The 26,995-nt window shown below is 41.6% G+C and overlaps 1 protein-coding gene across 2 annotated transcripts in view; it reads left to right on the plus strand.

Annotated features, from left to right (window-relative positions):
* Window positions 1-6,700: 6,700 nt before the first annotated feature.
* Window positions 6,701-26,995, plus strand: part of ATP2A2 (ATPase sarcoplasmic/endoplasmic reticulum Ca2+ transporting 2) — a 59,963-nt gene continuing 39,668 nt past the window's right edge. Inside the window, exons 1-5 of one of the 2 annotated variants that reach the window (XM_039245169.1) lie at window positions 6,701-7,410; window positions 8,096-8,113; window positions 8,201-8,283; window positions 16,826-16,930; window positions 20,162-20,300. In XM_039245169.1, the coding sequence (XP_039101100.1) occupies window positions 7,293-7,410; window positions 8,096-8,113; window positions 8,201-8,283; window positions 16,826-16,930; window positions 20,162-20,300 (463 nt within the window). In that variant the 5' untranslated portion in view covers window positions 6,701-7,292. The remainder of the gene's footprint in view (window positions 7,411-8,095; window positions 8,114-8,200; window positions 8,284-16,825; window positions 16,931-20,161; window positions 20,301-26,995) is intronic. The other variant, XR_005530588.1, reaches the window with a different exon arrangement.

Genomic DNA, 26,995 nt, shown 5'->3' on the forward strand with positions numbered 1-26,995 from the left:
CACTCTGCATTTTAAGTTGAGTAGAAGATGGGAAGCACATGAAAAGAAAGCTGAGAAGGAGAAGCCAGAAGTAGGCGGCAAACCTGAGTTACCGTAATATAGTTGAGTGAGATACAGAGCGCTGTGTGGGACACAGGACAAGGCGTCACTCGTTTCTGGAGTGGTGGGATCAGAAGAGATGGAGAAGTGATGGCCATTGTCAGAGAAGGCCTCCAAGATGGGATGGGATTTAGCCTTCATCTTGGGAGGATGATGAGGGGCTTGTCGGGATCCGAGCAGCAGGCACAGCCTGAGCAAAGGTGCAGAGGAACAGATAAATAATCCATTGTGGCAGGAGCTGAGAACTAGGGGAGAGGCTGTGGTGGAAATGTGGCAGATAAAACTGAAAACCACAATGGGACAATCTAGGGCCATTCCCAGCCAGGCTTCCCAGTGCTTCATGCTAGTTACTTCCTCCAAAAGAAGTTAAGCTCTTTGACTTTCCTCAGTGAGGTGGACATCTTTTGCTTTGTCAACCCAACATTCATTCCCTTCCTTGATTTGATTTTCCTTAGGGGCATTGCTTTCCAGGCGTGGTCCTAAACCAGTAGTGTCAACACTACCTGAGAACTGGTTAGAGATGCACATTCTTGGACTCCATCCCAGACCTACTGAGTGGGAAGTCTGGAGGTAGGGCCCAGAAGGCCCTCCACATGATGTTGCTGCATGCCAAAGTCTGAAGACCACTGCTTCTGGGAAAAGCTTCTTCTCTATTCTCCGTCCATGTAATTCAGGTGGGGCTGACCACAGTCCCTGTTGCAGGTGGAGCACAGGACTCTCAGAAGATATTAGACCTTTCCCTCCATGAAACTGCTAAACTTGGGGGACTATAACCTGGGGATGCTGGGGGCCATGTCTGCTGTCATCTGGAGAGAGCCTATGTCAAAGCCAAAAGCAAAGGGAAGCAGCAGAGTCAAGGGATAGAAAGAGATTCTCAGTGATTTTATTAGAGCACCTGGATCAAGTTGTTCTGAATTTGGTGTCTACTCCCAATAAGTCCCTTTATTATAAGCATAAGCTGGTCAGTTGGCTTTTGGACACTGAGTCATCAAAAGAAGACTTATCGGGGTGCCTGGTTGGCTCAGTCAATTAAGCACCCGACTCTTGATTTTGGCTCCAGTCATGATCTCAGAGTTCGTGAGACTGAGCTCGACATTGGCTCTGCACTGGCAGTGTGGAACCTGCTTGAGATTCTCTCTCTCTCCCTTTCTCTGGCCCTTCCCCCCTACCCCCTCCTGCACCCACCCCTGCACTTGTACCCCGCGCACGCATTCTCTCTCACTCACTCTCTCTCTAAAATAAATAAACTTAAAAACAAAAACTTATTGGGGCGCCTGGGTGGCTTAGTCGGTTAAGCGTCCGACTTTCGCTTAGGTCATGATCTCGCGGTTCGTGGGTTCGAGCCCCGCGTCGGGCTCTGTGCTGACTGCCAGCTCAGAGCCTGGAGCCTGTTTCAGTCTGTGACACCCTCTCTCTCTCTGACCCTCCCCTGCTCACGCTGTCTCTCTCTCTCTCTCTCTCTCTCTCTCTCTCTCTCCTAGAAATAAATAAAACATTAAAAAAAATAAAGTTCAGTTTAAAAAAAATAAAAAAAATAAATAAAAACAAAAACTTATCAATGGAGGTGGGTAGGCAAATTCTGGAAAAAGTATTCTGTTAAGTTTGGCAAATTCTCAGATGTTATAGTTTGTGAACACGTAGAAAACACGGTAGTCACCTGGCACTGGCATGTGTTCAAAAACACAATGCAAATTGAACACATTTCACAGAAATGTGAAAATCACTACAGTGTGACTTGGAGACTGTTCACTGAAACGTGGACTTTGAGTCTGTTGTAGACAAGGCATATAGGGCCTAGCAATACATTTGACTAGTTCTCTCATTAAGTTCTTGTGGGCAAGTCAAGAAAGGTGGGCTAGATAATAAAGCCGTGAATTAACATCCTATAGTTACCTGAAGAAACTTTAATTCGCATAACAAAGCATTTTAATAGTGTAACAATTCTGCTCATAATTCCATTCACCAGGCGTGCTTCCAGAGTCAGTAAGAGATGCCAGATGTGACTGAGTTCAGTGGGTGGCCTTAGTTCCCACCTGCCTCTCAGTGTGAACACCTTACTGTTCTGAGCTTAGCATGTAAATATGTACTTTTCATATAACATGATCTTTAAATCAAGCTGACTACATCAGGTGCTCAACCGAAAGAATGTATAACCAAGTATTCCAATGCTGTACAACAAAGTATTATGGGAGACAAAGAGGCAGGAGAGTGCATTTTAAGATTTTCACTTTCCTGACTTTGGAACCTGTAGCCAAGTTGATTTTAAGGCAAGTGAACAACTAAATCCAGCTTATTAGTTATTTTCTAATCTGTAATGAATGTCTAGATGTTCTATTGGATGAAGACAGAAGTCATAAGTCATGCTTACCAAATTTATGCATAACCCAAGCTGGGACACAGAGATAAAACACGACTTGAAGATGAAGACTCCAAAAAAACCACAACAGACTGCAACGACCAAAACGAACATGAGAACATTCCATCATAGTCAGAGTTCAGTGCCTGGGTTATAAAGAATCAACAGTGCAAGTACCCCATGGGAAGATTTAACACGACTGCCATTTATGTATACAGGACTCCGTTCTCAGTTGATTGTAAAGATAAATCAACAACATGCAGGGGAAAGCATCAGCACCAAAGGAGGACAGTGCTAACTGCACTAGGGCCTTGCTCCAAGACTATGTCCAGACTTCCATGTTCAGTGTTGGGTGTTTCCAAGACTGGACAGTGAGGATGCTGAGAGTTTGGAGACTACTGCTGTCCGAGAAACAGCTCAGGGACCGAGCTGTTCCTTTTAGCTGAGAAAAGAGACTTTAGAAGGCACAATAGATATCTTGAAACATTCAAAGGGGACATTACACAGAGGAGGGATTAAATGTATTCAGAGTTGTTCCAGAGAGCTTAAGAAGAACCAATATAAAGGAGAAGTTAGTTAGGGGAGGAGGATTCAGCTCAGAATGAGATGGCTTTAATGATGAGAGCTGTCCAAATATGGAACAGGCTGCCTTTTGCAATAACCATTGCTTTATAGGAGGGCCGTAGAGGGTGGGAAAGTTGGCCTGGGCCTGCTTTCCAGGTCACTCGTTTTTACTGGGCCCTTTCTGTCTGCCTAGCTTTTTAACAAGCCCGCCTATTACCAGCTAATGTCCTCCTTTATTAATTCCTTTGAGGTTCTTTGATCAAATCATCCGTCTTTCTGAATTACCGTCTCTCTTCTTTATCCTCTCCCTGTCCTCAATTGATTGAAAATAGCTGCAATCCTTGGAAGACAATAGAGTATTTCTAAAACCCATTCTACTTGTTTTTTTTTTAAACTTTGATAACAAGAAGCATGTTTAGGTCAATGCACAAAATAAATTGAATATAAGTTTATTTCTACATAAGAGAACCTTGATCTTTCTGCCCTTGAGAAGCTGACTTTTTAAAGAATTTTTAATGTTTATTTTATTTTTGAGAAAGAGAGCACAAGTAAGGGAGGAACAGAGAGGGAGATGCAGAATCTGAAGCAGGCTCCAGGCTCTGAGCTGTCAGCACAGAGTCCGACATGGGGCTCGAACCCGTGAACCATGAGATCATGACCTGAGCCCAAATCAGATGCTTAACTGACTGAGCCACTCAGGTGCCCTGAGGCTGGCTTTATGCTAAATTTTGGCAACCTAAAAACAAACAAATTTCAGAGACACCCACAGGATGAGGAACCAAGAGCATAAATGATATGTGACATAGAAGGAGCCAACTCTGGCCTAAAAATCAGTTTCAGTTTAAAGGAGTATTCCAACCTCCTGCAGAGAGCAGACTTGCAAAGAACAGTCTCAGAGGTGATGACAGTGTGGTAACAGCACCAATAGGAACTCACACATTGCTCCTCTCCGAGAAACTTTTAATGCCGCCTAGTTTTTTATTCATTAAACCTGACTAACTTTCACAGCCATTCCCATGAGTCAAGTAGTTCAGAGGCCCTCCCATTTATTTTACAAACTGGAAATCAATAAACCTGGGTTCAGCAAAACTTTGTTGAGGTTCCTCCCAAGGCGAGGCCCTTTGCAAATCACTGATAGATCAGGGATAGTGGGGCTCATCCATTCCAACAGTGGGTGTTCCATAAATGATGAGTATATACCAGGGACCTTTCCACATCCTGAGGGTGGACGAGAGAGACAAACCCATATTCTCATGGAGCTTGTTTCCTAGTAAGGGAGACAAGACAGTGAACAGCTCGACAAAGACACAGTATCACAGATAAAGGCTGTGAAGAAAAGAAAACGATGGGATAGCAAGGGTGACTGGAGAGGGTAGCCACTTTAAGCAGCTCACCAAGACATCTACAAGGAGATGACATATAAGCTGCCATCTGAATAAGGTGGAACTAAGCACCTGACAATCTTTTTTTTTTATTTTTTTTATATTTTTATTTATTTCTAGGAGAGAGAGAGAGAGACAGCGTGAGCAGGAGAGGGTCAGAGAGAGAGGGAGTCACAGACTCTGAAACAGGCTCCAGGCTCTGAGCTGGCAGTCAGCACAGAGCCTGACGCGGGGCCCGAACCCACGAACCGCGAGATCATGACCTAAGCGAAAGTCGGACGCTCAACCGACTAAGCCACCCAGGCACCCCCAATCTTTTTTTTTTTTTAATATTTTTATTTCTAGGAGAGAGAGAGAGAGAGAAAGAGCATGAGCAGGGGAGGGTCAGAGAGAGAGGGAGATACAGACTCTGAAATAGGCTCCAGGCTCTGAGCTGGCAGTCAGCACAGAGCCCGACGCGGGGCTCGAACCCACGAACCGCGAGATCATCGCCTAAGCGAAAGTCGGGCGCTTAACCGACGAAGCCACCCAGACGCCCCGCACCTGACAATCTTGAGAAGACCACGGAGTACAAACAAAAGCCATGGTCAGGAACCCCTCAAGAAGCTCAGAATCACACCACAGGCGCTTACAACTCTAAGTACCCGGGGGGGGGGGGGGGGGGGGGGGGGGGGGGGGGCATGGAACGGAGAGGTAAGGTTAAGTGTCCAAGGCTAAGATAGGTAGCACTCCTCCTGCCTATAGTGCTTCTAATGTTGTTGAAAGAGATGAGGTGAGGCTGAAGAAATGGTGCAGACCCGGTCTCAGAGGGAAAAGAACCACCAGCCCTCCATTACTACGCCCCCACGGTGCAATCACGTGTCCCTCCTGGAGGAGGCTCCAATCCTGTGACCTAACCAGTTTCCACCTTGCTTCTCTTCAGCGCATTGCCATACACTAGAATTTTGTTTGTTTCGTGTAGGGTTTTGTTGGTCCTTTTCCAAGTATCAATGAAAACTGCATGCCAGCCTCCACTCCTTGGAAATAATTAAATGAAATGACGTGCCTGATTTTTTCCGCTGGGTAATGCACTGTGATTTGCATCTGCTGAAGGAATTCATCCTCAGTCCTGAGGCTGAGCCATCGGGGACAACTAAGGTGTTTTTTCTCTGCTTTGGCTCTTGTGGATGGTACACTATTGCCAAACACAAAAGTAGACTAAATGCTTCATTCTGCGACATACTCCCTTAAGAATGCTGCTCTTTGTGATGCGAATATGTTCACTTTTCCTTCATGAATTAACGCACAGGTCCCTTCCCCTGTTTAGTAATCTAACTTTACATAAGTAAAATGCCCTTTATTTTGCAGTCACCTAGGTTTTGTACAGACCTCTGCAGCGAGTCATCATCTATGGCTTAAGAATAGGTTTTGGATTAAAGTCCTCCTCTCTCCTATTGGGGAAAGTGGACATCTTTTCTAGAAGAGAGCCTTGATCTTAATGCCCAAGCGAAGCACCTTCTAGTACAATTCTCGTTATTTAGCAGTTACAGCGGCATAGCCTGTGACATGTATCAAAGGCTGTGTGAGCTCTAAAAATTAAAACCTCCTCCCCCGATTGGGATTTCTTCGGTCAGAGCACACAGACCCCGCTGGGGAAGGGCTGACATTTGTGTGCGGTGGCGCGCTCGGCTGGGGGTGTGGGATGCGGTGTTCCTGAAGCGACAGATTCGGGCCGTGTGGGAAATGAACTGCGGAATTCCTCCCCTTGATTCCTGAAGGGGGCTCTGAAGGAGACAGATTAGGATGCAGAGTGCGGCCCGGGAGGCGGAGGGCGAGGGGGCGAGCCAAGGACACCAACCCGAGCGCGCTTCGGAAAGCCCAGTGCGGAGCGAGTTCCCAGGTTCCCCGGCCTCGCCTTCCCCGCCACACACTGCAGCCGAAGGCTCAGGCTGACCCCAAAGGGCGGGCAGTTGTCCTCGGGGCAGCTAATGCAGGGGGTCCATCGTGGGCCCTCGACCTCCCGGGGGTCTGTCCGTGGGTGAGCCGGGTTGAAGACCGACGGAGCCCAAGACGCGCTGAACATTCGCCCTACGCCGGCCCGCTGGCCAGGCGCTTACTGCGCGGGCGCGGCACGGCGTGCGCCGGCCTCTATCCGGGTTCCTGGGGGCGGTGCGCAGGAGGGGCGGGGCCTGCGCGGCGGCGAGGGCGCGAGTCGCGCGGGAGGGAGGGAGCCGAGGGGAGGGGGCGGGGCCGTGCCGCCCGCGCCGCGCTGGGCCCTCTCGGCCAATGAGCGGCGTCCACATGCTGCGGCGGCGGCGAGAGGGGAGGCAGCGGCGGATAAATGCTATTAGAGCAGCCGCCGCGGAGCCGTCCCCGACGCCACCTCCTTCTCCTCCGCCGCAGTTTCCTCCGCCGCTGTCGGGGGTGCGGAGCTGAGGGAACAGGGCGAGCGCGCCGCGCACCACCCTGTCGGCTCGCTGCCCTCGCTCCGTTCCGCCCTCAGGGGTCGGCCGGGCGCCCCCTCCTCCGGCCCGGGCGGGGCCGTGAATCACCTCGGGAGAGCGGGGAGGGGGCTCTGGGGCCGCGGCCTGCGCTCCCGGTGGGCGGTTGAGGGCGAAGGAGGCCCTCCCTTCTGACGAGGGGAGGGAGGGTCGGGAGCCCCCCACCGCCCAGCTGAGCCCGGGGCGTGCGGCGGCGAGGGCCGGGCTGCGAGAGGGGCGGTTGTCTGGGGGAGGGGGCGCGGGGTGATTCAGCGCCCGGCGAGGCGGAAGCGGCCGCAGGAGGAGGAGGAGGGGGAGAGAGGCCGGTCCGCGCCGGGGCGCCCAGGGTGGCACGAGCCCGCGGCCCGAGTGCGAGGCGGAGGTGAGGAGGCCGCGGGGACTGGAGGCGAGGCCGGCCGGGCCCCCGCAGCCATGGAGAACGCGCACACAAAGACGGTGGAAGAGGTGCTGGGCTACTTCGGCGTCAACGAGAGCACGGGGCTGAGCCTGGAGCAGGTCAAGAAGCTCAAGGAGAGATGGGGCTCCAACGGTAGGTGCCCGGCGCCGGGGCTGCAGGGGCCCCGCGCGGCCCGGCGCGGGCCCGAGAGCCAAGGAAGATGGCTGACCGGGCTCCACCTCGTGGGTCTGGGCTCCGCGCCCGCCGAGGGCTGCAGGCGGCGGGTCGAGCCCGCGCGCCGGCCCCGCGCGAAAGGGGCTGCAGGCGGGGGCGCCGGGGTCTCGTCTGCGCCTCCTCGACCTCGCACCTCGAGCCCTTGACCTTCCCCGCACGCAGCAGCGGGCCCCGCTGGAGGGAGGGACGAGTCTCCTGCAGCTGGCTTGTTCCCTGCGAGACATTTTCTCGTCCCCAGCCAGTTTATGAGGCGTCGTTGCAGTTGAGAATGCCTCTAGACCGTTCTTGTACTGACCCAAAGTTACACAGCTGGCAGAAGTCGTGACCTAGCTGAAATGACTCCTGGTTTCGGGAGCCCTGTTTAGGTAGCGATGAGACTTCACGCTTCTAGGTAGACCTAAGGTATTGGTTACGGCAAATCTTGCATGTTTTCTTGGGGTACCATTTTAGTGTGGTTTCCATTAAAAATGGTTGAATGTTCATGTACCTAGGTAAGTCTTTCAAAGACAGTAGTAGCAATTTTAGGAATTCTCTTTTGAAAGACCATGCTAATTTTTTTTCCCCCTTCTTGACACGTTGCCTGGCGAATTTCTGCCTTCTACAGAGTTACCGGCTGAAGAAGGTGAGTAATCGTAACATGTTCTCCCCCCTCCCCCCTTTGTGTTCTGATGTTAAGATGACATTTACAGCAAATGTTTGTTTCTCGCAGGAAAAACCTTGTTGGAACTTGTGATTGAACAGTTTGAAGACTTATTAGTTAGAATTTTATTGCTGGCAGCTTGTATATCTTTTGTAAGTATGAAAGAACTTATTTTTTTCTTAAAAAGTTGAGTCTGTTTCGTAGATAAAAAAACAAATGTGTATTGGGTGAGAATGTTATATATTTAGAGATTTAAGCTGTGTCTCCATTTTTTTTCCAACTTCAGTATTTTAATATTATAAGCAAAACACTTGAAGCCATTCGTGTTGTAGAAAATTAATGAATGCCTGACATTTACAGTGCAGGTAGAAGTTGTTCCCAAATGGGGTAGGGTCTTACAAATTTTTGTGGTTTATTACATTTTAATATCAAAAAGTTCTTTATCGAGGTGTCTTTTCTGTTTTGGGTTCTTCCACTGTGTAAGATCATACTAAGATGATGTTGGGCCCTTTGTAGTCTGTAAATAGAACTTACAAAAGGAATATTCCAGTTGCTCTCCCTTCCTGGTAATGGCAAGGTGACAGTTGTTTCTGACAGTGACAAGAATGATGACGGCAGTGATGGCACTACTGTTGACCAAATTTGGTCACTGACCTTTAGGGTGGTATATTTATCTAAATTGGACCCCTGTCTTGAGTGACTCCTAGGTAGAGAGAACAAGGTTCAGTACAATTGGTTCTAGATCTTATAAAAACAAAACACATAGTGTTTTTTTCTTGTTCTCTATGTGCATACTGACTTGAGCCCTGTATGGTTGCTAAGAAACTGGTGAAATGCAAAGGACTACAGCTGAAACAGGTTGATGGGTTGGTGAGGGTATTTCTAGGTTATAGTAACGTTTTTTTCGGTTCAGTGTTAATTTTTTTTGCATTTTTTCTTGGGCAGTGGACTTCTTTCTTGGTAGTTTTCCTAAAAATGGTCATGAGTAGGACATAGAAGTTCTTAATCCTCACAGCAAGGGGTGACTTTCGTTATTTTTTTTTTCTTCCAAATTTTTATTTAAATTCTAGGTAGTTAACACAAAGTGTAATAATCGGTTTCAGGAGAATTTAGTGATTCATCACTTAGATATAACATCCAGTGCTCATCAAAACCAGTGCCCTCCTTAATACCCATCACCATTTAGCCCATCCTTCACCCAGCTATCTTCCTTCATCAACCATAGTTTGTTCTGTATTACACGTTTGTTCTTAAATTACAGTATTTTATTCTTATAAAAACCATGATGGGAAGTGAAATTCACCCAGTGTAATGTTTTTTCAGGCTTCACAAAATTGACACAACTTCAAGGTTTCATTTTTGTATGTTTTGTGCTTATGCAAGCCCCAGGAATCTACCTCAGTTTTTATGATAGCCGTGTCATAGAAGGCTGTTTTGGGAGCTAAATAAAAAGGAAGTGGTGGGCACTTCTTTAGGTGAGGGGGGAAATTCGGGAAAAGGTCAGCTTTTTTGGAGTAATACTGTATACAAATTTTGACTTGAGACTTTATCATGCCATTTGGCTAAGTGATACGTAGCTATTGATAATAATTCAGTTCTCATCAATGTTTCCTATGGTTTTCATTGACTAAAATTGAGAGTGTCGGAGCAAATCATTCAGCATCCTGAATTACTCCATACCTCTTACATGTCTGTCTGTTCTTGATTAATTCAACCCCACCCACCCCTCCACCCTCCCCTCCCCTCTAAACAGGCTGAAACCAATAAGATAAAGGAATAGAGCTGTTTGATTAACCAGTTTCAGTACTTTGTCTGGCACAAAACAAAAATTACATTTGGGTGTGTGTATTGTGTGTATTTGTAGTGTAATGTTTATGTTTAAGCTAGCTGCATAATTCTGAAGTAGCCTCAGCTTTGGTAATTAAAATACTGGGGTTCAATAAGGTTATCAGGGACTCCTTAGAGTAAATCAGCTGGTATATACAAGGCAGAGATGAGATTAAATTTTTTTTGAGTTATTCTGTGTATGTAACTTACGGCGTTGTTGTAACATCACTGGCATTATTTCCAATAAACGATTGGATATGTAGGTTGTATAGGGTCTCTCGAGTTGCCAATTTGAATGATTTTATGTTAACATTTTGATTTAGTAATGCATGTGACTTTGAAGAAAGGAGTTTATAGTTTCTAAGCTTTTTCAAATGGGTTTTAAAATATTTGCTTAATTTTGTCATAGGGCACGATGTTGGATTTTTTATAGCTTTATAGAGCTGTATTTTGGAATTGAAATTTGAATTACCTTTTTGGTAACTACTTGGAGTTAATGCTCAGGAAATGAACTGGGTGACATATTTATTTCATGGGTTGCTAAAGAGAAGAATAATTTTAGGAAATACTGTTACTTAGTTTGCTTTGACTTGTTTGATCAAGACATTTTGGATTTAAAACTTACTGAGTTTCTTCATGCGGAATTGGCACTATTACTACATTGTTCTTGACCTTTTCATTCCTCATTTCTTTATCTTTCAAAAGATCACGGAGTCTTTTTTGTGGTAATCTGTTTATTCCTATTTAACAGGAAAATCATGGTAGAATATTCATGTTCTTTTGGAAGAGTGAATAGGCAGTTCTACAACATGTATATGATATCATCGGGTTCTGCTCAAGTTAAAAAGAAATACTAGGCTTTAGTGATTTATTTCAGATGTCAGATTAAGTAAACTGTTAACTGTAGGAAGCTACATTAATGTTTTACACTTGTGACCTGTGGGGATAAAGGTTTTTTTGTTTTTGTTTTTTCTAACGTTTATTTTTTTGAGAGACAGAGCACGAGCGGGAGGGGGCAGAGAGAGAGAGGGGGAGACAGAATCTGAAGCGGGCTCGGGAGCTTGCTGTCAGCACAGAACCCAACATGGGGCTTGAACTGATGAACCACAAGATCATGACCTGAGCTGAAGTTGGATGCTTACTGACTGTGCCACTCAGGTGCCCAGGGATAAAGTTTAATATGCTTGTAATATTCACTAAATAAAAGTAACTTTTGTTTTCTTCCTTTATTATTATTTTTTTTTTAAGTTCACTTGGATTGGAAGAAGTGAGCTATATCTTTCCCATTGCATATAAAGTAACTTTAGAAATTCCTTAATTTGATGTTCAGGATCTGCTGTCCTTTCAGTTTGTCTTTACATCCTTCTTGGTCACAACTTTGCCCTTCAATTAACACATCGTATGGCTGCTTACTGGAATACCCGTTCTTTCCTCTATTTCACTGCTTCATTGGGTATTTATTGAACACCTGGGACTTGCACAGATACTAGGGGTACAGCACTGAACAAAATAGGCAACGTCTTTTACCTGGAGCTGATATTCTAATTATAAACAAGTAAAACAGGGGCGCCTGGGTGAGTTAGTCGGTTAAGCGTCCGACTTTCGCTTAGGTCATGATCTCGCGGTTCGTGGGTTCGGGCCCCGCGTCGGGCTCCGTGCTGACTGCCAGCTCAGAGCCTGGCACCTGTTTCAGTCTGTGACTCCCTCTCTCTCTGACCCTCCCCTGCTCACGCTGTCTCTCTCTCTCCTAGAAATAAATAAAACATTAAAAAAAAATAAACAAGTAAAACAAAGTAGTCCGTTGGGACAGTGATAGTGAAATAAAGCAGAGAGATAAAAATAGGAGGGAGGGGAGTGCAGTTTTCAAGTAGGGTGGTCAGGAAAGTCTTCGTTAGAAGCTGACATTAGAGGGGCGCCTGGGTGGCTCAGTCGGTTAAGTGTCCGACTTTGGCTCAGGTCGTGATCTCACGGTTTGTGGGTTTGAGCCCCGCGTCGGGCTCTGTGCTGACAGCTCAGAGCCTAGAGCCTGTTTCAGATTCTCTGTCTCTCTCTCTCTGACCCTCCCCTGCTCACCCTGTCTGTCTGTCTATATCTCAGAAATAAATAAAACATTAAAAAAAAAAAAGTGACAGTAGAGAAAAGACCCGAAAGAGATGAGCAGGACGGCCGTATTTGCAACCTCTGTATCCATGAAGTCCTCCATGATAACTCTGAAATGTTGCTAAAACTTTCTTAGAGCAAGGAAGGCACTTCTCAACTTCTCACCTGTATTTGAATAGTTTGTCTTTCCTTTCACCTGAACCCTTTAAAAGGGGATTCTTAATATTTTTTAGAGGCTAGGTTAGTACTTTTGCTATAAACAAGATTTGAATGAGTTTGTATTGGTAGCATTTTCAAAATACTGAAAAATGTAGATCGGTTTTCTTAGAATAGTCAAGAAGTATTTTATATTGTATTATGTAGTGATTTTATTTTTTTCTTATATTTTAATTTCTTATTAAAAAAAAGATAAAATGGGTAGTTTGATGGGTTTAATTTATTTAGAGCCTTTCTCTAAAATGTTTTGAAAGGTGAATGTGTGTTTTTCTTCTTTTTTTATTATTTAAAAAATTGTTTTTTCTTTTTTTTGATATTTCTGAGACAGTGTGAGCAGGGGAACGTCAGAGAGAGGGGGAGGTACAGAATCTGAAGCAGGCTCCAGGTTCTGAGCTAGCTGTCAGCACAGAGCCCGATGTGGGGCTTGAACCTACGAACCGTGAGATTGTTACCTGCGCCGAAGTTGGACACTTAACTGACTGAGCCACCCAGGCACCCCACTTCTTCTTTTTTTTAATATTTGTTTCTGAGAGAGAGAGACCAAGACCAAGCATGAGCAGGGGAGGGGCAGAGAGAGGAGGCACAGAATCCCGCATAGAACCCAATTCAAGGTTTGGACCCACAACGCCTGAGGTCAGGATCCTAGCCAAAGTCGGACGCTTAACCAACTGAGCTGTCCAGGCGTTCGTGTGTTTTTCTTTTTAAGGAATATTATATTCTCAAATCTAAAAACAGTATTTTTTTTAAACCTGTATTTTGAGATAGAAAATAAGAGCAGAGGAAGAGAGAGACAGAGAATCTCAAGCAGGCTCCATACTCCCCACAGAGCCTGATAATAGGGCTCAGTCCAATGACCCTGGAATAAGTTTTGTGTGTGGATCAGAAGAGTATGTGGTCTAATTCATACTTTTTTGTTTTCTACTCCCAGAAAATTTTCATAACATTTATTGGTGATACTTTTTTCATTTGTGTGTAGTGTTGAGCTTCTATTTCCTCTTTATAACCTTTTTTTTTCCAATGTGAATTTCTTCATTCTTTGGATAAGTGTTTGAGTATCCAGTGGCCTTGCAAGTTTCTTAAGGATACAAGGAGGACTGCAGACCAGTGCCCTCAATCTTAAAAATGTGTTTATGGGGGCGCCTGGGTGGCTCAGTCGTTTGGGCGTCCGACTTCGGCTCAGGTCATGATCTCACAGTTCGTGGGTTCACGTCAGGCTCTGTGCTAACAGCCAGCTGAAAGCCTGGAGCCTGTTTCTGATTCTGTGTCTCCCTCTCTCTCTGACCTTCCCCTGCTCACATTCTCTCTCTCTCTCTGTCTCTGTCTCTCTCTCTCTCTCTCTCTCAGAAATAAATAAAACATTTAAAAAAAATTAAAAGAAAATGCTTATGCTCTCTTTCATTTTCTTTTTTTTTGGATCTCATTCAGAGCTCAGTACATTATCCCAACATATAGCTAAGATAATGGAGTCACAGAACCATGACTATCTCCCACTGGAATATACCTTTTTACCTTGGATTAAAATTTGCTTTTATTCATTAAACTCTGCTCTCCAGCGTCTTTTGATTGTCATGTCAGGAATTACTGTAATGTGCAGAGATCAGTCTTAACAGATAACTAGAAGATAGCCTTTCCTACCGTACTGAAGCAGTTTAAGTTGTAGTTAAACATCCATTAGTAAGTGGTTACCCTGAATAGGATTGGCAGTTTGAAACTTTGAACTTGCTGGATTGTAGAAGCCCCAGAAAACTGGTATTGGTACTATATTAATAGTGCAGAGCAAAGGAAAGAAGAAACACAGCCTAACATTAGCTGCAGTAGGGTGGTGTTGATTAAGTTAGTGATTTCTTACTCTCAGTGTTTAAGTTCATATATTGCCCTTAGGGTCTTGTACCTCAGATGTTCTATGAGATTTTGTTTCATTCATTCATCATGTCTTTGTACAGTAAATAGCATCATCTGTGTACCAGAGACTCTTCTAGGCCCCTGGGGATACAGTGGTGAATACAGGCAATATAAATAGATAATTGTTTATGATCACCTGTTCTTAGCAAAGATTTTTAGGAACATTCTCCCCCATATAAACATTTGTATAACTTGGGATAAACTGTAATTATGAACCAACTGTGGTATAATGTTAATAAGGCATCTTTCACCAAAATGAAAGATGCCTGTGCCACACGCTTCTCTTCACTCCCTTCCACATCTCATGGGATCTTTCATTTGTCAGCAGCAGCATCCCACATACACTGGAAGTTTGCTTTACAATAGCACAAACCATGAAGGACTGCATAATATGATCTGAACCTGATCATCTAGATTGGTTCCTACTAGTTAATGAAATATGGGTTGATCGTCACTTTGGGGTGTAGCATTTAATTGTTTGGGTTATTTGTGGTTTCAAAACAGATTTTAAAAAGTATTCAGGAAATTGAGGGTTGTCTCTTATAAGTAGGTTCGGCACCAACCTTCCACCTGGAGAATTTGCCCTGTAAAGTTTCTCATCAAACAGTAATTAAGATACTTATAGAACCTTCAAATAATTATGAATGCCTGGGTATCTTACACATAAACATTTAAAATCCTATAGTGGAAGAAAAGGTTACTGCATTGTGTAAATTAGGATTTTTATGTAATTGATGAATACTACTTGGGCAGAGGAACCACACATTTCTTGAAAAGTAGAGATTTGGTCTGATAGCCCTGTCTCCTTTGCTCCAGCTGTTAGGGGATATTGCTTTAAGTTTGTTCCTCAGGACTAGCTGCCAAGAGGGAAGTTCATACCCTTTTTAACAAGGTGTGAAGCTTATCTTACAGTTGCTAATGCCTCACTGACCTTTGGAAAGGTCCTAGTTACTCTTCAAGTTGAGCGATTTTTCTCCAAGAGCTAATTAAGTTTCTTATTTCTGATATGCTCTCCTTGGCAAATGTTTGAAAGGCTAGTATCAGAGCAGCTGTGATCTTGCATCTATCAAAATTTATAACTTCCTAGAGAAGTTTTCATTTTGGCTCTCGGCCTGACCTTAACACCAGGAATGCCCTGTTGAAAGCTTGTGGCAACATTTATATTCATTCTGGTTTTCTGCCTGCCCTGGTTCTCTCACTAGCTGTCAGTGGTCACTGGGACCTATCAGAACCTGGTCCTGGTATCTCCTGGGGTTTTTTCCTGCTCAGGTTGATATTTCTTGTTCATCATTCCCCTATCTCCCTATCTTACTTGCAAAATTCATGTTGGGCCTTGCCTTATTTATCTCTCTGGTTGTTTACTATGTTTCCTATTTGTGTAAAAGCTCACTTTATAGTATTCTGCTAAGTGTAAACATAAATGCTTTCATTCTTGCCACGAATCCTGACAGTATTAAAAAGTATCAAAACCAGCGCCTTCATTGTTGACTACATAGATCTTTTAAAGAAAAGGGTTTTTTATGTGAAATATGGGAACACGTTAAGCAATGTTAAAAGGCAAATCTTATTTCCCAGATTGAATATTAGATAGGTTTGCCATCCTTTCTGGATTGGTAGTGTTTTACAAAAATTAGTTTTTAACCATTTAGGTGGCTCTTTCACTATGTTATTATTAAAGATTTGTGTTGGGTTCTCCTACCACCTTAAGATTGCTCAGTTAGGAAGTTTATTGTGGCTTTCTTAACGTGTAGCTTTTATGTCCTGACAAGGTTATGGTTGTGTGAGCTAGAAATTAACTTTCTGCTCATTTTTCTTGGGGCATTGTTTTGTGTCCAGTTATAAATAACGTTTTTGGACTTCTGTCATCTCTGAGGTGCTGTTGCTATGCTAAATGTCATATGGAGGATAACCTTCAAAATCCTGATCAGAACAACCTTGAGTATTATGAGGCGGCCTATAATAGAACCACTGAAAATAACTGGGATATTATCAGTTTTTGCACTCTAAAATTTTGAGTCTGTGACCAGTGTTTTTGTTTTGTTTTTGTTGAGATGCGGGGAGGGACAGAGGCAGAGAGAGAATCTTAACTAGACTTAGACTCCACGCTAAACACAGACCCAGTGTGGGGCCCAATCTCACAACCGTAAGATCATGGCCTGAGCTGAAATCAAGAGTCAGACGCTTAACTGACTGAGCCACCCTGGTGTCCCTCATGGTATTTTTTACTATGAGTTTATGTCTATGGGTATATTTGATAGGAATATTAAGCAAATCAACAAAGTTGTAGATGATTGGCTTTTATTGTAACAAAATCAATAATTTAAATTTTACTTCTGAATATATCCATGTAAAGTGACTGGGATTTAATTCCCAGAAAGTATTTTATTTGGATTTTAAAACAATTATTCTGTGAAAAATTAGCTTTTGAAGAGTATTAAGAAGTTGTATAGTTTCGATTCTCAAGAATTACTGTGAACAAGAGACATAAGCCAGTTGTTTATGTCCTTACATTTTGCCACCATTTGTTTCTAGGGTGGTAAGAACAGACTTGGTATATTGCAATTCCTTTAGTGCTCGCCACTTCTGGTGTAAAGTGGCACTAAGCCTAAAAACACATTACGGTTCTAACCCATGCCATTTCTCTTCTAGGTTTTGGCTTGGTTTGAAGAAGGTGAAGAAACAATTACAGCCTTTGTAGAACCCTTTGTAATTTTACTTATATTAGTAGCCAATGCAATTGTGGGTGTGTGGCAGGTAAGCAAAATTAAGCAGTGCTAGATTTTAGCAATTTATGTGAGTTAAACTGTGTTAATCTGTTTTTTTTTTTCTTTATATGTTAACTAAAAAAATCTCTCTGGAGAGTCTACATGTGTTTTGTCTCTTGTCTGTTTATTTAATGGCAACATTTTAGACCTCTGCTGTGTGTATATAATTTGCTGTTAAAATTGCCCATCCTTCATAGTAGCATGGAGTTAAAAATAATGGATGAGAGGAAGCTACTTAAGAGAAACCAGGAAATTTGAGATCCAGTATCTGTCTTTATATTTCCTAGCTACTTCCTGTGAAAAATTTCATAACCTCAACGTCATTTTTATCTCCTTGTGTTGTTGTTGTTGTGTGTATTTAGCTGTATAAATTGTTTTCCCTTCACAGCATGCTTGTGGCTTTTTTCCCTCAGTTGTCCAGGCTTTTCTGATTCACAGAATGGAAGCAAGTTTATAGAATCATAACATAATGGGATTCCTGCCATCCCACTTTTTGTAATTACTGTTCTGTAGGTGCCTACTTTGAGGACTTCCAACTTCCTAGGACTGTTGAAGTGTTTGATTTTTGTTGTTGTTTTTTGGATATATTTTAATAGTCTCTGAGACTAATACTTCAAATTCATTTTAAGTATTGATATTTAAGTATGGATATAATCACCCCTTTGAGGACTAAACCCGAGTGGATCTACATTCTTAATTAAAGTGGAAACGTTTTATAAACATACTTTGTCCTGTTAGAATTTAAACTACTGATCTTTTAATGAAGGTCTTTATGTAATGGGGTCATACAAAAAAGATGGCCTACTTGAAGGAAATTTTTAATGGTGCTATATTCCTCTTAATTTTAATTTTGTCTAAAATTGTTTATATTTAAGTAGAAATGATCTTGTGAATAGTGTAGGTGAGAGAAACAAGACATGGCATTAGATTGCCTTTCTCAGGCTAATAATATGTATATATTCCTATTAAATAATAACTGCCAGTTACGAGATAGATACTTTACATACATTGCCATGTCATTGTTACAGTGATCTTGTAAGGCAAATGATAATCACATTTGACAGATGTGACGTTAAGGTTCACAGTGATTAAGTGACTTCTTAAAGGCCATACAGGTAGTAAGTACATGGACTATCTGGGATTTGAATCCAGGCTCAGTCTGATCCGAATTCCAGAGTAAAATTTTACACTAGTTTTTACATGACTTTTATATTTATCTTGGTTTTAAAAATAACATTTTTAGGTCTTAATCTCATTTACATAGTATACAGAATGGTATGAGCAATACTGAAGTGTGCTTGCCTTCTCAAAGTAAGGGAAAGTAGAAATCCAGTGCAAGGTAGTATTGGGAGGTGGGAGGGGGGCACATAACTGCTGGCTAGTGTCATCGAAGAAGGCTTCTTACAGAAGGTGACAAGTGGTTGGGAACTATAGAGAAACCAAGATTTGTTCCAATTTTAGTATATATGTTGCCAAAGTGAATGCTCGATACAGCCTATTTGAATCGGAGATCTTTTGTTTCCCTTTTCACCCCTATGTTCTAAATAATCCTTTTGATTGTTTGAGTTGAAGGAAAGGCTTTTAAAGTAACTTTAATAGCCATCTTTGTCTTTGGGGTCTGAGACAGTTTATCTTTAACGCTTCTAGTTTATATGTACCTTTGCTAATTTTTAGTAGAAGTAAAATACAGTGCTCTTGGGATGTTTCTTAACCTCTACCTGACACGACCTTGAAGGAAGGGGAAAAGGAATTAAAACTGCCACAGTGAATAAATGGGAAGGGGTAGTCCTGCAAAATAATTTCAGATTTGACTAATTGAGTAGCAGCAGTGCTGAGAATTTATTCTTTCTACACTATCAGTAGCATTTGAACCTAAGGACCTTATAGCAGTGACACTTAATTTAGGGTTAAATGTTCTAGGATTTCTGTTTTAAGGTGATGCATATAATCATTCTTTAAGCAGATCTGATATGGGGTTGAAATTACTTTTATCATGAGGTCCCCAAATTTAACATTTTCTGTACTTTTTTAGGGATGCATACATTAAAAAAAAAAAAAGTGAGAGCTATGCTATTAGCTTTCAGTTTTGAGTCCTCTCAATTCATTTTAAGCAAGTTTCAGGATTTTTCACTACAGACCATAATTCTTATAGTAAGGTAAAAAATGAGATCACATGGTATTGTGCGTAAATTCTATCCAAGTAAAGGTTAAATTGAGCTTTATATCAGAAGGCGAAAAGTGAATCTTCTCCTTTGTGCACTGAATAGCCCCCCTGGGTCTGCACTGTGTAGATTTGCTCCTTTACTTCTGATTGCTTAGTCTCCAAAACGAGAGAAGACAAATTTGACACATGTGCTTTTCTTTCTTTTTTTTTTTTCCTTAAAGGAACTTTCCTGTAGCTTTTTTTTTTTTTTTTTTACATTTTGATTTCTGTATCTTTCATCTCAAAATTTGGAAAGAAAAATTGTGTGACTGAGTTTTGATATGTTCATATGCGGTATTACAGTAAATAAGGTATAGGGCTGGCAGTTCTCTGAGACTCCAGCCATTTATTGGTCTTTCACTACTGTAGAAAGATCTAGAATTTGTGAGATGTAACTTGATTTTTTTAATTCATCACCTGTTGCGTGTATTGTGTGCCAAAACACAGTCTAAATAGTTTGTTAATCCTTACAGTGCTTGAGGTAGTAGCATTGGTGTCTAAGCTTTGTAGGCACCAAACCTGTGTGTTGTATGACTCGTACACAATCACATAGCTATTAAGCAAAAAGCCTGCAGTGACCCTAAGTGGTCCAGCCCTAGACCAGCATCTTTCACGTGAGACAGGATTGATTTCAGTGGTGTGGCTACGGCTGGAGGTGAGGGCCATGTTACATACTGGGCTTGGGGATGACACGTTCTGTGTCTGCTTTCCCTGTGGTTTTATTTCCTTATCCTTCTTCAGGTACTTGGCTTCTTCACTTTCTAGCACAGAATCCTAAGAGCCTAGTGTTTATCATCTTATAAAATGTATTGTTGACAAATATCACGAATGTGCATCTCTAGTGTCTTTTTTTTTTTTTTTTTTTTTTTTTTTTTTTTTTTTTTTTTTTTTTTTTTTTTTTTTTTTTTTTTTTTTTTTTTTTTTTTTTAAGTTGAGAAGTCCGAAATTTGATTCTTTGGGCTAAAGTACTAATTTGCGATGGTGGGTATATGTTTACTGCTTTTATCTTTTTTATAGGAAAGAAATGCTGAGAATGCTATTGAAGCCCTTAAGGAATATGAGCCTGAAATGGGCAAAGTATATCGACAGGACAGAAAGAGTGTACAGCGGATTAAAGCTAAAGATATAGTTCCTGGTGATATTGTAGAAATTGCTGGTGAGTTGAGTTTGTCATTGTTGTCTTACCCTAGATTGTATATCTAAATGCAATCCGTTTCTCAAAGCTCATAATTGTGCTCACTTCGGCAGCACATATACTAAAATCAAAGCTCATAATTAAGTGTTTTAAAAATTATGCTCATATGTATTGATTATATTAACGGGTTTTGGTGCTTTCCAAACAAATCAAGTGTTCTGTGTACTTACTTCGAGGTGTTTGACACCTCCCTTGTGTTGTATTGATAAGGTTTGTTGTAAACAGTGTTTTGAACTATTGTACTTACTACTTTTGGTCCATGGTAGAATACTAGCACTAGCGAAATAGTGAATTTAATCTCAATTTGACACTTAGTTGTAGTGAGCAATTTACTAGTTAAGGGCTACATAGTTTTTTCTGTATTCTTGACACAATGTTTAGTCACACTTGTAACTGTCAAACTAAGTAGATGGTTAAGAGTAATTTCATGGCTCTAAAGAATTCTGCTTTAGAAGATTTTTACAAAACTCAGAGCCAAGTTTCTCAGCCTGGGTTCTGTGGGTGGGCTTCAAAGAGTTTGTGAATCCAGTACAACGCCAGAGCTCTCTACAGATCTTAAAGGGATTCGTATCCTCATTGCTCAAGATTGGTGCCATGTTTTTAGGCAGCCCAGGATGCCTAGAACCAATAATAGTCCAGTCTAGGCTTTTTGTTGGAGATACAATATTGGATTATTCACGTTGTCCTGGTTTTTCACTCTTTTCTTAGCTCAGAATACTTTTTACCAGTTGACCCTTGAACAACTCAGGAGTTGGGGCACTCAAGAATTCATGTGTAATTTTTGACTTCCCGAAAACTTAACTACTAGTAGCCTACTTTTGGCCTTATGCGGAACATAGTCAACACGTATTTTGTACGTATTTTATATATTACGCTCTTAAAGTAAGCTAGAGGAAAAATGTTAAAATCATAAGGAAGAGAAAATACATTTATAAGACTATGTTGTAAACAATCCATACATGTAGGTAGAACTGTGGGGTTCAAACCCATGATGTTCAAGGGTCAACAGTCCTCAGTTTCTTTTTATGAGTTGTCTCAGTAATGCTTTACACTGGCTTGTGGTGAAGTTGTTCTTTGTCGTCATTGTCTTTTTCCTTTTAATGAAGAGGATTCAACATGCTACATCTCTTGGCCTGTGTTCTGTAGTTTTGGCCTCTGAAAGGAAGTTGCCTTGTCACAGGTATTCTCTCATCCATAATTTTTCTTTATTCCAGGGAAAGAGCAGGGTTACCTATATGCAAACAGAAGTACAGCTCAGAATGAAGTGGGCCATTTGATTTTTGGGGTTTGTTTGTTTGTTTTTGAGAGAGAGAGAGCATGAGCAGGGGAAGGGCAGAAAGAATACCAATACAGGATGATGTCAGGCTGGAACTCAACAAATGTGAGATCATGACCTGAGCCAAAATCAAGAGTTGGACACTTAACTGACTGAGCCACCCAAGTGCCCCTGGATTGATTAATTGATTGATTGGTTGATTATTTATTGCGTAACGTCTGCGACCAACATGGGGCTCAAACTCAACGACCCTGAGATCAAGAGTTCCATGCTTCATTGGCTGAACCAGCCAGGCACTGCCCCGTTGCATTTTTTAAACTTATTTTGATATAAGAATATTGCAAAAATAGTAACACAGTTCCCACATAGCTTTTACCCAGATGTTCCACGTGTTAATATTTTATCACAAGTGCATTATCCTCTTTCAGTCTGTATATATTCATGCATTTTTGTCTGAGTTCCTTGAGAGTACATCGTAGACATGATGCCTCTTTAATCCTCAGTACTAGAGTGTTTATAAAATCAGGGGCATTTTCTTAGTATAGATCCAGTAGAGTTATCAAAATCAGGAGATTGATACAAAACTTTTGTCTCATCGGCAAACTTCATTCACATTTTGCCATTTGTCACAGTGGATTTTAGGGCAGAAATATGAATTAGAGAATTCTGGCTGTGATACAGGGAATAGATCAGAATGGGGAAGGCTGGAGGTAGGCTATTTTGATAGTGTAGGCCAGAGGTAATGAGACCAAGAGATAACGAGAGCTGTAGTATTAAGAATGATGAGGGAAAGATTTTGAGTTTATGAGTAGTAGTTCTTAAGCAGAGATGCACATCAGAATCATGTGGGGATACTCTTTAAAGTTTTTACTAGGTCCTAACCCAAAATAACTGAATCTCCCTTGAGCATGGAATTATGGTCATTGTAGTTTGACAAATGAGTGTCAGATTTTGATGCAAAGTGACAGGTTTTAATAATCATATGGGTATGTGTCACTGACTGGGCTTAGCATGCAGAGTTGGAGCCACTGGCCAGATTTCTAGCTTAGGTAACTGAATGGTGATGGTGCTAGTAGCTGGGGAAGGAGACATCAGAAGAAGATAGTTTGTCTTCTGAGAAATAACAAATGTGGTGGGTGCAGTTGCAGATAACACCGCCTAAATTTGTGTATGATATTCCATTTGACTTTGTGTGTTTTCCATTTCTCCAGTTTAATCTGGTAATACAATGTTAGCTCCTCAAACTAAAAATATTTTAAGAATTTGTGTGCTTGTTAGGCTATTTTAGTATATAGAATCTATATGAAAAGTTAGAAATTATGACCAAAGCGTTTATCCTGAGTTTGCATCAGTAGATGGCAGTGATAAACAGCGTCAGAGGGAGCTATAACTTTGAGCCTCAAGGCGTCTTCCCCTTTGAAGAAATAAAAGCCAGCTTCTCTTTTGATTTATCTTTTCCTCTTAGTCCAGTCCAGGCTTTCTGTCACAGTATGTCACTCTAACCATCTAATTAGCTGAGAGAAACTTGGGAGTCATCTTGGTCTTTACCTCTCATTCTCGAAGACCAGTTGATTTTGTTTTCAAAACACCCAAATTTATGAACTACTGTTTCTTCAGTCACCAGCTCTCCCTGGGACTGTCTTTGTGTCCTAACTGGGCTCTGGCCTCCTTTTTCACTCACTTTATTCTGGTCCTTTCTCCACATAGGAGCCAGGGCAATTCCCTAAGGACCTATTGTTTACTCCTCTGCTAAAATTCTTCGGTGGGTTCCTGATTGCACCTGAAATATAAGTGCTTTTTCACCTGAGATGTGGCATCATATGGCTTCTGCTTGCTTCTGTGATTTCATCTTATGCCACTCCGTGCTCTAGCCATACATGCCTCTTTTCAGTTTTCAGTACCACCAAACTTTCCTGGCCTTTTTTAGAAATTTAAGCAGATTTTATGTAATTTATTAACTTGTCCACTGTGCATCACCACTGCAAAGTTTCGGTTATAAGCCCTGATCTGCCTCACTCTTCTTGCCCAATGTGAAGTTTCATTTCCTGTTAGGTAGTGTTTTGTATGTTGTGTTTGATGGTTTAGGAAGGACAAATATGATTGATTCAGTGTGTGACCCTAAGATCACCAGTCTACTGGAGTGTCCTTTATTTGCTAACGTTGTGGTAAAATACATAATACAAGGTTTACCATTTTAACTGTTCTTAAGTGTCCCGTTCAGTGGCATTAAGCAAATTCACATTGTTGTGCACCCATCACCACCTTCCTTCTCCAGATCTCTTTTCATCTTACCAAACTGAGACTTTGTTCCCAGTGAACAATTACTGCCCTTTACCCCCTTCTTCCAGCTTCTGGCAATGACTCCCTTTTTTTCACTCTTCAGGAAACAATTGGTTTAATTTTAAAAGATGAATTTAATTCCCTCATCTTAGGTGAATATACTTACTAGTAACAGTTGTAAGCGATACACACCCTTAAACCTAGTCTGCCTTCACCTATTTCTAAATCCTTAGTGGGGAGTGCTAACAGTTCTCATAGTTTAACACTTTTTCCTTCCAGCTCTTCCCCCCACTGTGCGTGAATTGTTTAAAACAAACAAACATGTGCGTGCTTGAACATTGGCCTCTTGTATGCTACTCGTGTTGAATTTTGACCATTCTGGGGGATGCAGAACAGAGGTGATTGCTAGTTTTAGAGAGATGCAAACATTTTATTAAATACTATCATCATCCCACTAGGCAGTGAGCAGCTTAAGGGCGGAATGGTCACCCATTGTACTCTTCTGCTGAACATGTGAATAATAAATGAAACTTGAAATCAGAAGTATGTGGTAGGTTCACCTAATGTAAACATGGTTATTTTCCAACTTCTGTACAGAGCAGATAATTGGAAGTCTATATGCACACGGTCACTAATAGCTAAACTTAGCGTGTGTGCCGCTACTGCAAATGGTTCCAAGTGTTTGGTTCTTAACCATCAGCTACTCAGTAGGTGTGTACTGTGATTCCCGATTTACAGTTGAGGAAACAGAATCTTTGTGGTTTATTGCTCTGTCTTCTGTAGTTCATTTGCTGGAGAATATACAGTGTATTTAGTGTACACACAGCAGGTATATCAGTCCTGTTTTGATTGGTTGAAGGTCCAGGTCACCATTTTTTTTTTCTCTTTAAGAGCATGAAGGGAGGGAGAGGCACAGAAGGAGAGAATCCTAAGCAGGCTCCACACTCAGCATGGATCCCCATAACTGGGGGGATCATTACCTGAGCCAAAATCAAGAGTCAGATGCTCAATCGACTGAGTCACCCAGATGCCCCACAGTATTTTTAAACTTACCATGTTGGGCTCCTTGCTGGTATGGAGCCTGCTTTAGAATCAATCAATCAATCAGTCAATCAATCTCTCCCTCTCTCAAAAAAAAAAAAAAAAAATCATGTTGTAGCATGGATTACATATTTCATTCATGTATATAATGTATTGCTTTTTATGGCTGAATATTCCATTATTTGGGTGTATCACATTTTATTCATCAGTTCACAGACATCTGGGCTGTTTCTCCTTTTAGGCTAATGAATAATGCTGCTATGAATATTTGTGTGCGAGTTTATGTGTTAAACATACACTTTCACTGTCTTAGGTATACAGCTAGCCATGGAACTGCTAGGGCAGACGATTCCTCTGTGTTTAACATTTTGAGCAACTTCCAAACTGTTAATCCCAAGTAGCTGCATCATTTTCCATTCCCACTAGCGACATCTACAAATTCAATCTGCACATTCTCACCAGCACTTGTTAACTGCCTTTTTTTTTTTTTTTTTTTTTTTTTTTGGTAGTTCTAGCTATGAAGTGACTGCTTCCCTAATTTCCAGAAGAGGTTGAGCATCTTGTCCTGTGCTTATTTTCTATAGTATGTTGTCTTTGGAGAAATGTGTTTTCAAATCCATGTCCATTGTAACTGGGTTGTCTTTTTAATCTGTAAGTTTTTTTTTTTATACGTCCTATCTTACCAGATACAGTTTGCAGGAATTTTTTCCATGCTGTAGATTTTCTTTTTACTTTCTTGGTGTCCTTTGTAGAAAAAGCATTTTTAATTTTGATAAAGTCCCATTCATCAGTTTTTTTTCTTTTGTTGCTTGTGCTTTTGGTGTCCTATAAAAGGTACCATTGCCTAAGGTCACAGAGGTTTTGTGTATGGTGTGAAGTGTAGGCATCCAGCTTGTGCATGTGGATGATGATGTTGTCTCCGCACCATTTGTGGAAAAGACTTAGTCACTGAATTCTTCTGGCACCCTTGTCAAAAATGAGTGGACCACAGAGGCGCTCAGGTGGCTCAGTCGATTAAGTATCTGACTTCGGCTCAGGTCATGATCTGACGGTTTGTGAGTTTGATCCCCACATTGGGCTCTGCCTGAGGGCGTGAGCTTGCTTGGGATTCTGTCTCCCTCTCTTTCTCTCTCTGCTCCTCCCCTGCTCCCACAATCCCTCTCTCAAAAATAAACATAAAAAAAAAGCAGCTATCAAAAATCAGTGGACCACATTTTCTATTACAAATTGACTACCATTCCATTGATCTATTATGTGTCTGTCCTTAGGCCAGTACCGCACTGTTTGTTACTGTAGCTCTATAGTAACTTTTGGCATCATTGAGTTTGAGTCCTCTAGTTTTGTTATTTTTCTCCATGGTTGGGCTATACTGGGTCTCTTGCATTTCCATATAAATTTTAAGATTAGCTTCAAAACAAAAACTTGGGATTTTTGATACAAATTATGCTGATTGTATAGATTGGTTTGGGGAATATGGCTATCAACAGCATTAAATCTTCCAGCTCAGGAAAGTGCTACTTGGTAATCATAGGGTGTCTTTCCATTTATTTAATCTTTAATTTAGCGTTCTGTTGTTTACTGTGTACAGATCTTATACTTCTCTTGTTTCTAAGTATTTTATGCTTTTTTTGTTTGGGAAGTATGTATAATTGGAATTGTCTCAATTTCATTTTCAGATTTTTCTTTGCTAACATATAATTGATTTTTGTGTATTACTTTAATACTTTGCAATGTTACTGGAATCCTAGTAGTGTTTCAGGAGCTGCTTAAGATTTTCTTTATATAGGGGTGCCTGGGTACCTCAGTTGGTTAAACATCTGACTTTGGCTCAGGTCGTGATCTCCCCATTCATGGGCTCAAGCCCCATGTTGGACTCTGCTGACAGCTCAGAGCCTGGCGTCTGCTTCAGATACTATGTCTCCTCTCTCTGCTCCCTCCTTTCAAAAATAAATAGACTTACAAAAAAAAAAAAAAAAAAAAGATTTTCTGTATATAAAAGATATCATCTGCAAACAAATATTTTTTTTGCATCTTTCCAATATGGGTGCCTTTTATTTCT

Source organism: Hyaena hyaena, unplaced genomic scaffold (assembly GCF_003009895.1).
Source record: "Hyaena hyaena isolate Hyena2069 unplaced genomic scaffold, ASM300989v1 scaffold_0, whole genome shotgun sequence".
NCBI lineage: Eukaryota > Metazoa > Chordata > Mammalia > Carnivora > Hyaenidae > Hyaena > Hyaena hyaena.